The 15,450-nt window shown below is 36.6% G+C and overlaps 1 protein-coding gene across 3 annotated transcripts in view; it reads right to left on the reverse strand.

Moving 5' to 3' along the window:
* Positions 1 to 15,450, reverse strand: part of LOC132165363 (nuclear pore complex protein NUP205) — a 40,297-nt gene that overhangs the window by 21,350 nt on the left and 3,497 nt on the right. For all 3 annotated transcript variants that reach the window (XM_059575887.1, XM_059575888.1, XM_059575889.1), the window contains exons 7-13: positions 9,785 to 9,870; positions 8,739 to 8,861; positions 8,421 to 8,648; positions 3,954 to 4,043; positions 3,031 to 3,192; positions 2,157 to 2,273; positions 1,843 to 2,049 (exon numbers count right to left, since the gene is read on the reverse strand). In XM_059575887.1, the coding sequence (XP_059431870.1) occupies positions 1,843 to 2,049; positions 2,157 to 2,273; positions 3,031 to 3,192; positions 3,954 to 4,043; positions 8,421 to 8,648; positions 8,739 to 8,861; positions 9,785 to 9,870 (1,013 nt within the window). The remainder of the gene's footprint in view (positions 1 to 1,842; positions 2,050 to 2,156; positions 2,274 to 3,030; positions 3,193 to 3,953; positions 4,044 to 8,420; positions 8,649 to 8,738; positions 8,862 to 9,784; positions 9,871 to 15,450) is intronic.

Consider the following 15,450-nt stretch of genomic DNA (forward strand, 5'->3'; position numbering starts at 1 on the left):
TGAATGCTTGGGAATGTATCATGCTCACATTAGTTTGACTAAAAATATGATAATATTCCCCGGAATGAGAGATTCCCATGCTTGGCTTATTCCAAGGAATACGTTTTCCATAACAACCTTGCACACGATCCACTTTCCCATGGTGGCCCTGCAGGTTATACTAATTATTTTATGTATATATTTGACCTTAAAATATATTAAGAAGACACTCACATATGATGGTGCTTAATTTTTAGTCAATTATGAAAAGCTTACCTGTCAAATACAAATAATCAATGAAAGTCACCATATTAAATAAATAAATATATTTTTTATTATTACTTTAAATGTTGTACGAGAATTCTAATTTATTCCTCAAAAATTAATAACAATTAGCCAATCAAGTAACTTGTCCTTCCATAAAATTAGGGTTGTAATCAAGCTGAGCCAAGTGTTGAATGTTCAAGCTCGATTCGTTTTTTTTTTTTTTTTCGAACATGAACCGAGCTCGAGCTTTTTTTTTTTTGATAAGTAATGTTTATATATCAACAGCGCAGAGAGGCGCAACCCTAGTACAAAGGGGGTATACAAGGGAAACGACTAGCTAGAAAAAAAAAGAAGGAAAATCTGTTCGATAATCTGTTCAAACTCTATTCATTTATTTTTCGAACAAGCTCGAGTTTGTTCATGATCTACTCAATTAACTTATTCATTCCATATAATAAGTAATGTTGTGATTGATTTTTTTTTTTTTTTTTTTGAAAATTCATGCTAATTATTAGTTATTTAATTATGGCTAAGATTTATTATTTGAGTAATTAGAGAAATTAACTCAAATCTTAAACAAACTAATCCCGAGTTTATATGTTTATCTTATAGTAAATATATACATTCATTACACACACACAAATGCACATATATCAAAATCAAAACTCATATTACAATAATTCAAGTTATATTTATTACATTATGAAGAAAATTCTTTTTTTATCTTTTTAAATATTTAACATGTTCTCGTTACAAATTAAAAATAATATTATAAAAAAAATAATAATAATAATAATAAAAAACAAAGTTATATGAGCTTATACGGGTTCAGCTCGTTTATTAACTAAATGAATCGAGCTCGAGCATGTCCACTAGCGGCTCTTTTCATTTACAACTCTCATAAAACTGTCACTTTTTCCAATTGGTGTTCGTCATTTATATTTTTTTGTTCTCTTTTTTAGATTTACTCTACCAACGTTTCTTGGTGATAAATTCTTCCTTTTGAAATGATTATGGTTTCTCAAATTTTGTAAAATCTTTTCATTTTTTTTGTTCAAATTATCATTTTCTTATTTTAATAATTTAATTTAATTATTGAACTAGCTTTTTCAGCAATAAATATTGTTCAAATAGAACTTTGAAATAAAATGGAGGATAACTCTCTTACAGGTCTCTACATTAAGGAAATTATTGAACGGATATAATGATTGATCACTTTTATTTGCTAAAGGAAGTAAAATACAGTAAGCTTAATTGATTTTTTTCTTTTCTATTCCTTCATTTTATACATTGAACTTTAAAGTTGATTAGATAATTTTTACATGGGCTAGATGAGTTATATTATAATTTTTAAATATGAATTATGTCAAAAGAAAGTTTTTTTGAGAAGTAAATTATAGAAGATATGTTTTATTTTTAGAAGAGTAGCATGTTCAGCCCCTAGATATAAATAACAGCTTTGGCACTGTTCATAAAGCTACAGGAAGCAGATTGCCAAGAAATCCAACTTTGTAAGACCATCTTGTCTAAGGAAATATACAAACAAATAAAAACAATTTACAGGCTGACAAAATTGTAAATGGAACAAGCAATAACCTTTTGAAGAACATTTAGGTATGCAACAAGTGCTTTTGCGTCCCCCTCCGGAAACTCTGGTAGCATCGCACCAGCAGTTTGAATGGACTGTTTAAACTTCTCATCATAGATTGATAAGCAATGAAACAATGTACTCCACCCAACAGAGCGGAATGCCTTCCCCTGAAGCAACTCAAAAACCTTTGAAGCTCCTTCTTGACTACAAGCCTAAAGGTAACATCCAAATATGAAAATGAAATTACGTATAGCAAATTTTTGATGAAGAATGATTCAAGTATAAGATAATGAACAACACAGAAACATGTTTCACATACCAAGGTACTCAACATATTCAAGAAAGCCACAAGTGTTTGAAAATTTGTATGATCCTCTCCGGCAAAATTTACAAATGTCCACAAAACTTCATTGCCAGACAAGAGCTCTGGTTCCTTCTGATAACATTGTGCATTTAGAGGTCATTATAACTAACACAAGCATTAGAAGCAATGTAACAAAAAGATGCATAATAAAAAGGTAACTATCTAGCAAAACATTTAATTATAGACGGTTTGATGTCTGCAGCACATCCTAAAAGAATACTTTAAATTAAATAAGAGATCCAGATAACAAAATAAGATATTGCATAATAAACTAAGCACAAGAACTCCATCTCATTTCAATTGAAGATTTAGCAAAGGTGGGGCAGGGACCAAAAAGAAAAAAGAAAAGTTCTCCATCCGAGTTTGTTGGATCTCCATACCTCCAACTCTTCAAGTGGACAAAGCATTTCATGCTTTTAGATTCAATATGACCAAAATACCCCTTATTTTTTATTTATAAATGAAATAGTTTTTTAGTTTAAAAAGGCAAGGTTAAAACGGTAATGTCATCAAACAGTGATATTCTTCTAGAAAGTGAACAAAAATTTTGGAACATCCCAAAACAGAATAGAGGACTAACAAAATAGGACAGTGGGAGTACATTTTGCATCCATATAGCATTCACACCCCAACTAACAAGCTATGTTATTTGTTTGATCAATATAAAAAATAGATTTACTTAGCACAAGAAGTAACTCCAAACGTTGAATCATTAAACTTTTGTAGTTAAGGATCTTTGATATTCATTTAACGTTTTTATATGTTGCTATGATACATTAAACAAGATATTATATTACGGAAAATTCTAAGTGATTTAGTTCCAACTAACCTGATAGATTTCACTCACAAACTCTAAGAGAGAGACAAATGTTAAAGAGCCAGTTTCAACGGCTTGTTGAGAATTGAAGTTGCCATCAAGCAAAAACTCATGTGAGCCAGCCATATGGTAATGACTAAGAATGCTCATAGCTTTCTCCTTAGATTCTTTCACCTGTGAAGTATACAAAACCATAAGTATAGGAAAACACACTTGATGACAGGAAAAAAAAAGCAATGATAACTAGGGAGTTAAATACACACAAACAAGTGAGAGAGAGTGATGCAGCACCATGTGAATTATGACCCAGGCTAATTAGGTCCCAGGTTTGGGTCTGTTTCGTGAAAGACACTCTTTAGATCTTCTCAAATCTGCCTCCAGCAGACAATAAATGATAATGAAGACATTCTTCCAATAAGCTGACATTTCTTCATTTTCAAACTAAAATATACAACAGGTTCTTCATTGTCTAACTACCATGCTCAGCAACCACTCCCCCCCCCCAAGAAAAAACCCCAAAGCAAAGTGTGGCTGTTGCAGGTTGGAATCCTAATGCCGAACTTAAAACCTTCTTCACTACATTAAACCAGCAATCTCTTCTCTGTTTTTTCTTCTTTTTTTTTCTTTTTTTTTTGATAAGTAAACATGCAATCTCTATTACATAATATTATTTATTAATTTAAGGTTTGGCCATCATCATCATCATTATCCAAAAGGTAGTTCAATCAGCAGAAGTTGGACATAGTGAGTTGGAATCTTTATTACATTATTAGGACGAACTGGCAAAGAGATAAGGTAAATTAGTGATGAAATCTGCTTTTTGGTAGAGTTATGACATTTTACCCACTCACTTTTCACTTTAGCAGAATGCCATATATTTAACAGGGAAAAGGGAGGGGGGGGGAAGGGAATAAGAAAAGTACATTTCAACTGACCTTGTCTCTGGCAAGTGGCTGAGACAAGAAGCAGGAAATTAGCTTGTGCAGATAACCGTTGTACACATAGATCATATCCTCATCATCGTTCTACACAAATTACAATAAACCAAAGCAGCAGCCTTAAAGATCAGACAATGAGAAACAAATAAAGAAGCTACAATCTTAAAAATGTAAGTAATTTCATATCAATTGACTTATAACACATGAAATAACAATCAAATCTTTATGAAGGGGAGGAAATATGAGATTGCAAATGGATGTAACATCTTCAAACAAACACACACCAAAAGAAAAAATTACAAAAATATAGTAAAGAAGACATGAAACCAGACCAAACAGAAAATCCCAAAGAAATTTAGCATAAGAACTAGTGAATGCATCTCAATAATCAAAGCATCAAAATACATACTACATGCTAAGGGCGTGTTTGCACAGCATGTCAAATTCCACTATTTTCTAAAGAACACTTCAAGCCAAAACCCAATCAACAAAAGGGAGCACCAACAAAGAGCCAAGAGTTGTCACCACATTTCATGATATAATATATATTTCAGGCTCTTCTTGGATACAGCAGTCTTAAATTTTTAACATCTGCAAAGATGCCATCATTCTCTGCAGTAGCCCATTCCAATTGAAAATCTAGCACATAAAAACAGGGCAACTCAATTTCCATACACATAAATGCCCAATATAATTCATATCATCTGAAAACTGACTCAAAGAGATTCTTTCATTGACAGAAGAACAACAGGCAAATTATCTCGTATGGAATTTGAAAGATGTGCAAAACAAAATAAACTCAAAACAAAAGTAAACAAATGCAATTAAAATTTATTAAAACGCAAAAAAACACAACTGAAATACACAAGAAGTATACAAGAGAAACACCTCAACAGAAAAGAAAATATCAAGAAAACCATGAAAACAAGAAATATGGGAGATTAACGTTGATCAAGAGTACGCTATCTAGTATACCCACATACTATTTATCGTTGTTTCAAATTCCAGTGAGTGTGGCGAAACGGATCGAAAAAATACAAAGAGACTTTCTATGGGGAGGTGTCGGAGATGAGTTCAAATTCCATTTGGTCCGTTGGTCCAACATTTGCATGCCTATGGAGGCGGGGGGATTAGGGGTAAAGAATTTGATACAATTTAATCAAGCTTTATTGGGTAAATGGCTGTGGAGATTTGCACATGAAAGAGATACATGGTGGAGGAAATTAGTGGAGACAAAATATGAGGTGATGAGGGGTGATTGGTGTACCAAGGAGGTAGGAGGGTCACATGGGGTGGGATTGTGGAAAAGTATCCGAAGGGGGTGGGATGAGTTTAAGCAACACATACGATTCGAGGTGGGAACCGGATCTCGTGTGTTGTTTTGGCAGGATGTGTGGTGTGGGGAGGCACCTCTGCAGAATTTGTTTCCCGCCTTGTTCAATATTGCATGTGATAAGGAGGTATGGGTAGAGGAGAATATGGAGAGGATAAATGGAGCTATATATTGGAATGTAAGATTTACTCGACCTGTTCATGATTGGGAATTGGAGGAGGTTTCAAGTTTCTTCGAATTGCTGTATTCACAACAGGTAAGGCAAGGTGGGGTAGATAAAATTTGTTGGTTTCCCTCGAAGAGGAAAATTTTTGAGGTGAAGTCTTTCTACAAGGTGAAGTTAAATCCAGCCCCGGTGGATGGTTCGTGGAAGCTTATTTGGAAGAGTAAAGCTCCTCCGAGGGTGGCTTTTTTCGTTTGGACGGCGGTTATGGGAAAAATCTTAACATTGGACAACCTACGAAAAAAGAACATCATTGTGACAGAATGGTGTTGTATGTGCAAGAAGAGTGGCGAATCTATTGATCACCTTTTAGTGCATTGTGAAGTTGCTGTAGAGGTATGGAATATGATACTCCAGCTATTTGGTATAACGTGGGTGATGCCGAGGAGTTTGAAGGAATGTTTGGAAAGTTGGAGAGGGCAAAGGGGAAAGCGATCAGCCGTGCACATTTGGAGGATGGCTCCTTTGTGTGTAATGTGGTCCTTATGGAGAGAAAGGAATGCGCGGAGCTTTGAGGATCATGAAATGGGCAATACAGCATTGAAGCAAAGGGTGCTACAAACTCTCTTCTCTTGGAGGATATTGGGGTCTTCTTCGCAAGCTTCAACGCTTACGGAATTTATAGATTTATGTGCGTCCTTTTCAGTTTAAAGCTCGTGTAGTGGGCTCTATTGTATACTTCCTGTGTACATGGGTTGCGCCCCTTGCGCTTTTTATACAATGACTTTTACTTATCAAAAAAAAAAATGGAACCAATCATATGTAGCCATCCAATGTTAAAGGGTTTTGAAGAAAAAGGCAATTAATTCCACCACAGTCTTTAAAACCTTGATCATTTATTTCTCTGCAGATACACCATATTAAGCAAGACGAAATCATCTTCCACATTGCCACGCTTTGAAGACTACCAAATTACCCTCTCCAACAAGCGAAGAGATCCACCACTCTCCAAGGCATGACCCACTCTGACCCAAAAAGACCGAAAATAGAGTTTCAAAAGACACTAGTTATCTCGTCATTGAGTAAAAAATAATCAATGGTTCACCCACTCTTTTTGCATATGCAACAGCAATCTACCACTATGATATGTCACTTCCTTAAGTTATTCATAGTAAGGATCTTTTCTAAAGCGGCCAACCAAACAAGGAAGTCCACTTCTCAAAGTAGCCTTATTCCTCCAAAGGAAATGAATACAATTATGGGAAAATAAGACATTATAGAGCAATATGACATCAAACAACACTCTATTGGAATGGTCCAACAAAGCTTGTCATTGTCACCCCGTCCCAATCTAGTAGAATACAACATATTGAAGAACAAAGCAAAAAAATTCACCTCCCAGTCATGAGCCACTCATGGAAGCATCCATAAAGAGAACAATATTGAATAACTTCGGAAAGACTACCTTAAGGGTTTGATCCCCACACCACACACCATGCTAAAATCTAATCTTGGAACCGTCAGCCAACTCAAATCTAGTATATACAAAAATAAAAATAAAAAAACTCCCCCCATCCAAAACCAACCCTATAAGACCCATTAACATCATTAGAACACCACCCACCCCTATGAACTGTCATATTTAGAATCCAATATCAATACCTACAGAGCCTCTCACATAAGCATAGCTCCATAACCACTTTCCTGAAAGAGATCAGTTGAACATAAGTAAATTTCGGACTTCCAAACACCCCTTAGAAATTGGAGCTCGGTTGGCACTCTATCTTCTCAACGGACGACATAAATGCTTCATAGGTAGAGGAGAAACCCTACATCCCATAATACGAGCTAGGCCTTCTACATTATCGACACACAATCTTGCAAGACAATGTGTATCCACCTCAAGTTACCCCTGAATGAACTACTTTGCTTCCATCGCCGTGGGGCGACTGAAAAGATTCTAGAAAATTCTGCAGCTCAAGGGCGAAGCTTGACAAACCCCTACCACCCTTACCTACCAGTACGATCATAAAGGCCCTCCGATCAACACCTTCATATTCCGTGAAAACCAAAAATCGTCCAAATTTAATCAACCAGTGCTTGGCGATGAGGGCTTTAGAACCCACCCTAGAAGATTTCACAAACTCCTTCGAGCCCTTTGCTAGACATAGAGCCTCCATGGTGGCCAGCAACCAAATCACACTAACTTTGCCCAAGGAAACTATATGCACGAAACCCCTGTTTCTCTCATAAACCCTTAAGACCAAAACCCCCTCCTCAAACACAAACTCAAATGACTTAGATTCGATGAGGAACCAACTTGAAATGACCAAACGTTGAGGAACCATGTTAGGTTTGCGTGCAAGATCAATAATATTGACAAGTGAACATAATCATGAACGGGGGGAAGGAGGGGGGAGGTGCGGGGAGCAAACTTCATTAATATATTAGATAAACAATACACAAAAGAGCAGTAAGATCAAGCTACATATTGATAAGATGAACTAAGATGAAGAAAAAAGTTTTAAGACCTGAATTACAATTCAAAGAATCTTTTAGTTCAAAATTGTAGAAACATGGAAACATAATCTATGATCAGTAGTTGAATCATGAATAAATGCATGTGAGGTTACCATACTTGGAAGAAAATAAAAATTTTGAATTTTTTTTTTTTTTTAATTGATGGGGAACTTCAACAAGGCAGGGCCCTTCGGAACCACCCTTACAGAGTAAACCTCAAACCCGTGTACCACACCCTTGGAAGTTTCCCTACACGGATCAAGGCAAATCGCTGGCTTTTACACCAAGGATGTGGCCCCAAAGGGGAGTTTGCACCTAGCAAGTCTCGAACTTGGAATCTATGGGGTGATACTCCCTAAGACCACAAGCCTCAACCACTAGGCCAACCCCTTGGGGTTAAAAATTTTGAAAAAATTGGGCAAGGAAAAAAGTGACACTCCAAATAAACCTGGTAAGCCGCAGTTCGAAGAACTTTTTCCAGTAAAGACTGGAAAACATTGTTTGAGAAAATGACTTCCAAGCACGAATGAAGGTAACCCAGATCATTAGATGAAGCATTTGAAACAGACTCCCTCGCAGCAACTACATCTAGGATTAACATCAAATGTACAGCCCAAGCAAGTCTAATGCCATCAATAAAGCCCTCAACATTTGGATCATTTCCAACAGCCATCACCTAAGCACACAAGATAGATATCAATTTCAGAATCAGACGAAAGTTCATAAAAATTGAGTAGAAATAAATCACCAATATCGCTCATCTTACAATTTCATGAAATTCATGCCTAAAAGATGCATCACGGGAGAGAACAGATGCTTTATCAGGTGCTGCACTCAGGGCATCTGATACGAAAGCAATGACAAGAGAAAAAAGAAGACTAAATGTAATCTGCATAGACAGAAATTAGAGTATGTGAAAAACAGCACAAGCATTTAAAAGCAAAATAAAAATTAAACCAGAATACATCATGAATAAATACTTAAAATGCATGTTTGTTTTTGGGAGGATGGGGTGTTATTCTCTCTCTCCACTTGGGTTGAATTGGAGAGGTTTCTAGTTCAGGCCTACTATTGCTCAAGAAAGATCAAATGCATAAAATCTGCCATATCATTAAAGAAACAGCGATTCAAGGAGCACAAAGAGACATATGGCATACAAACAGATACTCTCTTGCCATTTAGGTCTCTTCCTTCTCACCCTTGCTATATGACGGTGCATTTAGAAATCAAAGACTTCTGCCACCATCATAACAGCCCTCCATTCTTAACAGGATCTCCGTACTCTCCCACTAGACGCCAATGATTTTCATATCCCTCTCGCCCAAACATTTATCTATTTCCACAATTCTACTAGCTCAGAAAAACTAGACGCCAATGATTTTCATATCCCTCTCAAGCCCTTCAACTCCACCCACCTCTTTGGCGTTCATTTAAAAATCAAAACCATGTACACCATCATCAAGAAATCGCACTCTCGTGGTAGCTTCAGATTTTGAGTAACAAGGTTTCCTACTTAGGATGAAAGTGAGGGTTCAAAAACATCAAGATAAAAATTTTGGATGCCATCTCTAAAGTCTGAAATAACGTTGGATAGAGTTTTCTGCTTGAACTTTTCTTCTCTTTTTCATTTATTGCCAAAAGCTCAGGTAACATGACAGTTTCCTTCTTGTGAATGATAAGGCAGATTTTATGATCTTTATTTTTCTAAAAGAATCCTAACCATGATGTGGATCCTCCCCAATTCACCCCCAACTTGAGAGGAACAAACAAGAAGCTAAAAATCGTTCAGTCCACATGAATATGAACGCATACCTGATGTTTCAAGGTTGTATTGCTCTGACTAAGTTCAACAACACTATCTTTCAAATTGGAAAATATATCCTTTATCTCCTTTGGACCTGCAAACATGACATGATACACAACCGTCAAATGAATATTTTTTTAAGTGAACATCACAAAAAATTCATTGCATCACATTTGAATCACCCTTATTGGCTGTAATTGAACATTTTTTTTTTATAAGTAATCAAAATATCATAAAAAGCATGAGGCACTCCCAGGTACACAAGAAGTATATATGAAAAACACCTAGTTAGAAGGAGTAAAAGAACAAGAAAATCATGATAACTAATCACTAAAAGAGAAACAAAAACAGTTGTCCAAAGATATAAAGTATTGAAGAATAAGGACTTAATCTCCTCCAAAGTCCTCTCACGGTCCTCAAAACTTTTGCCATTTCTTTCTCTCCATAGACATTATAAAAGGTACAAAAGCACCATCTTCCACGTGGCAACACTCAAGGGCTAGTGGAAGTCCACCAACAAGTATACAAGTCGACTACTCATCTAGGCATAGCCCAAATCGACTGAATAAAACATTTTATATGGCATGAGCAACCTCACAATGGAAGATATGGTCCATAGACTTCCCATTCTTTTTACACAAGTAGCACTTGTCAACCACAATGACAAGACGTTTCCTGAGATGACCAATGGTAAGGATCTTTCCTAGGCCGCCGACCAAGCAAAAAAGGCCGCCCTCAAAAGAACCTTACTCCGCCAAACACTCTTCCAAGTGAAGCGAAAGCCATCACAACTAACCATGACATTGTCGAGGGATCTAACATCAAACAACCCTCTTTTGGAAGGGACCCAGCATAGCTTATCTTTACTTTCCCGTCTCACTCTAGTTGAATACAAGACCCTGAAGAATAAGGAAAAGACATCAACCTCTCAATCATGAGTTGCTCTAGCAAAGCTCACGTTCCACTAATTGAAACCACCAGAAAGCTCCAAGTGAGTCGAGACCCAATAGAATATATATATAACAAATAGATCATATGACTCCCTCAAGAGTGGCTTTCTTTACTTGGATGGCCACTTTAGGAAAATTCCTCACTATGGATAATTTAAGAAAGCGACATATCATAACGATGGTTGTAGCTGCATGTGTAAAAAGCATGGGAAACTGTTGATCATCCATTACTCCATTGCAAGGCAGCTAGTGTCTTATGGAACTCTATTTTCAGTTTTTTTTGTGATAAAGTGGGCCATGCCTCAACAATTGTTGTATCTCTTGGCTTGTTGAGAGGGCAATTTAGTAGACATCATAGTATAGCAGTGTGGAAGATGATTCTGTCTTGCATAATGTGGTGTATTTCGAGAGAAGGCAATGACGAAGTTTTGAAGAGTGTGAGAGGACGGTGGAGGATTTAAAGGCCTTTTTCTTCAAATCTCTTTACCATTGTATGGTGTATGGTTGCCTATAATTTTTTTTTTTTTTTGATAAGTTGTATGGTTGCCTATAATTGTTTTCATATTTTTTGTGTTCATGATTTTCTTGATCATTTTTTGATAAATAATGTATATTCAAACAACGCGCAGAGAAGCGCAACCCATGTACACATGAAGTATACAAGAGTACCCCTAATCCATAGAGAAAGAAGAACATAAATCTAGAAATTCAGAAAAAGTAGAAGCAATTGAAGTATGCCATGCCACTCTCCATGAATACAGCGTTTGTAACACCAACTTCTTCAAATCGAGCAAGCCATTCTCACGGTCGTCAAAACTTCGAGCATTCCGCTCTCCAAATACACCACATCAAGGCATCAAGAACCAGGCACAAAACCTAACTTTAGCTCCATCAGACATGCTAATAGACACTTAAAGAGTATAGATTGATCTCATTATGGCATTTCCCAGTCTTCATGACCATTGCTTACTTGCATGGAAATGAGCTTCTGTTTTAATGCATATTCTTTCTTACTAAAATCCTTTTATTATTAATACAGGCACCAGTTGAGCGTATCAAATAAACTACTTTTAATCCCTCCAAAACCACCTCACTTCTCCTTATAAAATGTGTACAAAAAAGTACACTTCTTAGCTACATCTTGATAGTGCCACATACTTGGAGTAAACAATACTTGCATGGCTCAAAGGGACTTTTCCTAAGCTTCTGGGTTTTCAATTGTTAGAAGAGTTAGGGTTTGAGTCATTAGGGTTTTAGGGGTATTTTAGTCTTTATGGTATTTCCCTAATCCTATATAATAGGATGCCTGTATTAGGTTAACATAAGTTGAATAATATAATAGCTTCCGCCTTTTGTGTCTAAACCGTTCATACAAACTATAACATGGTATCAGAGCTTGTTTCGATTCTTGGGTAGTTTAGTTTTCTTCTTGGTGGCAGCACTGCCCGTGTGGGCTAACCCACACGGGCAGTACATTCAAAGAGCTCCAAAGTGTTCCGTAGAGCTGTTTTGTTCTTGTTTTATGGTGACCGGAACTCCTTCCGGTGAGAAAAAAATATATATATATATTTTGTTTGTTTTTTATGTTCTGTGATGCTGGCCGGATGGTTCTGCGGTGGTTTTCTATCTTGTATGAAGTGGCCGGAGTGTTCTGTGGTGGCCGGAAAAGTTGCAGCGGCCATCGGGAAAAAAAAAATATTCCGACGATTTGATGCTTTTGGTGCTGAAACGTTACTGTGTGGCCCTCTATTGATTCTGTAGTTGCTGTTTTTGAAGTGGCCGGAGTGTTCTGTCTTCTCCGGCAAGTTCCGGCGATACTCCGGCAATGGTCCGGCGAGCCTCAAGTGACTGTTTCTGTTCTGTTTTTCAGTGTTTTTCTTCTGTTTTTAGGTATTGCCGGCCTGTTCTGTGTGTTTCTGACCAATTTTGAAGCCCCGACGAAGTTCCGGCGTATGTCCAGCGAAGCTCCGGCAAAGTTTTTTGTTTTTCCGGTATCTGTTTTCCGGCTAATCTTGTTGGTTAATCATGTGAAAATTTGTTGTTTGTTTGTTGTTTGTGATTGATGTATCCGACCGGCCTTGGATTCTCCGGCGAGAACCGATCAAGTGATCGTTGCATCCGACCGGCCTTGGTGTTTTTCGGCGAGAACCAATCCCAAGATCGATGTATCCGACCAACCTTGGATTCTCCGGCGAGAACCGATCAAGTGATCGTTGCATCCGACTGGCCTTGGTGTTTTTCGGCGAGAACCGATCAAATGGTTGTTCAAGTTACCAACGAGTTTTCGACCGGCATTGAAGTTTTATTTAATTAACTTGTGTGGTCCAAGCTGTTCCAGCTTGAGGGGGAGTGTTAGAATATGTTTTCTAGTTGTTTTTCGTTTGCTTGTATCTTCCAAGCTGGATTCATATGATGTATATGCTCTAGCTTGAGGGGGAGTGTTAGAAGATGTTTTCTAGTTGTTTTTCGTTTACTTGTATCTTCCAAGCTGGATTCATATGATGTATATGCTCCAACTTGAGGGGGAGTGTTAGAAGAGTTAGGGTTTGAGTCATTAGGGTTTTGGGGGTATTTTAGTCTTTATGGTATTTCCCTAATCCTATATAATAGGATGCCTGTATTAGGTTAACATAAGTTGAATAATATAATAGCTTCCGCCTTTTGTGTCTAAACCGTTCATACAAACTATAACAAGCTGCAACTAAATCAAGTTAACCAAGCTGAACTACTGAACCCAGCCAAGCTCTTAAGAATCAATACATTGTCAGGCCTAGATAAAACAAGGTAATTTCAACCAAAACTTGCTATTGATATGACAAGTCAGAAACCATTTCTATAATAAATGACTCAGTCGATCCCTTGAACCCAACAGACTGTCGAAGAAATATATTTGCTTAGAATTTCACAAAAAAATAGGTTATATCACAGATATCATAATATCCGGCCACTTTTCCATAATATATCATACATCCACATACTTGAATTAGATCAGTTTCTAGGCTGTAATATAAGTTCAATTCAAACCCAACACAACCTTATTCAACTCAAGCTACTTTATTTGTAATCAAATTACAGTGAATGCTATCTAACATGCTCTGCTAGCTGATCAACTTAGAAACAAAAATCCTTAGGGTTAAACTTTTCTTGTTCAATATCCTATCTTTAAAGAACTTTTACCAGGTTGACAAATTCCATTCAACTTGACCAGTAATAACAGGGTATTCTGTATACTTTACATCGGCAACTCTTTTTTTGATCTGGTTGGATTCAAGTTAAATGACCTAAGGTAGAAATACTTGACAACATCGTACCTGGATCCAAGAAGAATTTTTATGAGGTTGACCCCTGGATTCAATCTATAGAAATCAACCAGACTTCTATAATATTGCAATATACATTTATTTTATTTTATTTTATTTTATTAATAAGCAATCGATGTTCACAGAATAGGACTCAACTGTGCTTGCGAGAATATTCTCTTTTGAGTCCTGCAAAAAGAACACGACTCATACATAATCCCATCCATTGGAATCCAAGCTTCATTAGGGCAGCCCATGATTGGGAACTGGAATCTCGACTCCTTTCTCAATCTATTGTACTCCTCGAAATTTCATCAGGGAGAAGTGCATAGTATGTTATGGAAACCATCTAGCAGCCACGGCTTTGCAATAAAGAGCTATTATACAATGTTTCAGTCAATTGAGCATAGTTCATTCCCGTGGAAAATATTTGAAAGACTAAGGCCCCTCCTTGCATTGCTTTCTTCTTACAAATGGTAGAATCCTCATAGTGGATAACCTTAGAAGGCAGGGTTTCTCTCTAGCTAACTGGTGTTGCCTATGTAAAAAGAATGAGGAAACTATTAATCATCTTCTCATCCGCTGCGAGTATATTGTTGATCTCTAGCACTTGGTTCTTAACATATTCAGGGTTTCTAGGGTCATGCCTAGTAACGTCCTAGAGCTACTTCATTGCTGAAAATTTCAAGGGCAGGAACACCCTGGAAAGTTATTCATACTCTCTTAATGTGGAGCATTTAGAGAGAAAAGAATCAGCGTCTCTTTGAGGAAAGCAAGTCCAATGTGCTTTTCCAAAAATCCTCCCTTCTGAGTTCTCTTTTGAACTGGGTTATTGTAAATGTACCTAATTTTGGCTCAGAGAATCTAGTAGATTTATAGATTGTAGCAGCCTTTAGGGTATTCGGATCTCTCGTATACTTTTCATGTACAAGGGCTTTACCATTTTATTTCAATATAATTATTATTATTATTCATCAAAAAATGTGATTGATTACCTCAAGAAGATATACACTTAACCTTCTCTGACTATTTTGTATTTATCTAATAAAAGGCAGCACAAATCATGAGACGCTTAGAATATGGAGAGCTAGATTACCACAATTGCACTCCCTAGAAGATACATCACAAATGAGAAGATGCTAATTATAAGCTATTAGGAAACAAACATGTGGATTCAAAAATATTTACACAGGCTAACTTTTTTTTTTTTATAAGTAAAATTTGATAAGTGTATTTGAAAAATACATGTAAGGGTAATACCCAGGCTAACTTCAAAAGTCGAACAAAGTGAAATTTAAAGACCCTTTTTTTCTCATTTGCCCCAACATATAGGGACAAGGGAGTCGCATAAAGTTGCAAATAAATATGCTATAAGTTATTTTTTCCAAGATGTATGCATAATATAAGATAATCAACACTGAACCA

The sequence above is a fragment of the Corylus avellana genome, chromosome ca11 (assembly GCF_901000735.1).
Source record: "Corylus avellana chromosome ca11, CavTom2PMs-1.0".
In the NCBI taxonomy this organism is placed as follows: Eukaryota; Viridiplantae; Streptophyta; class Magnoliopsida; order Fagales; family Betulaceae; genus Corylus; species Corylus avellana.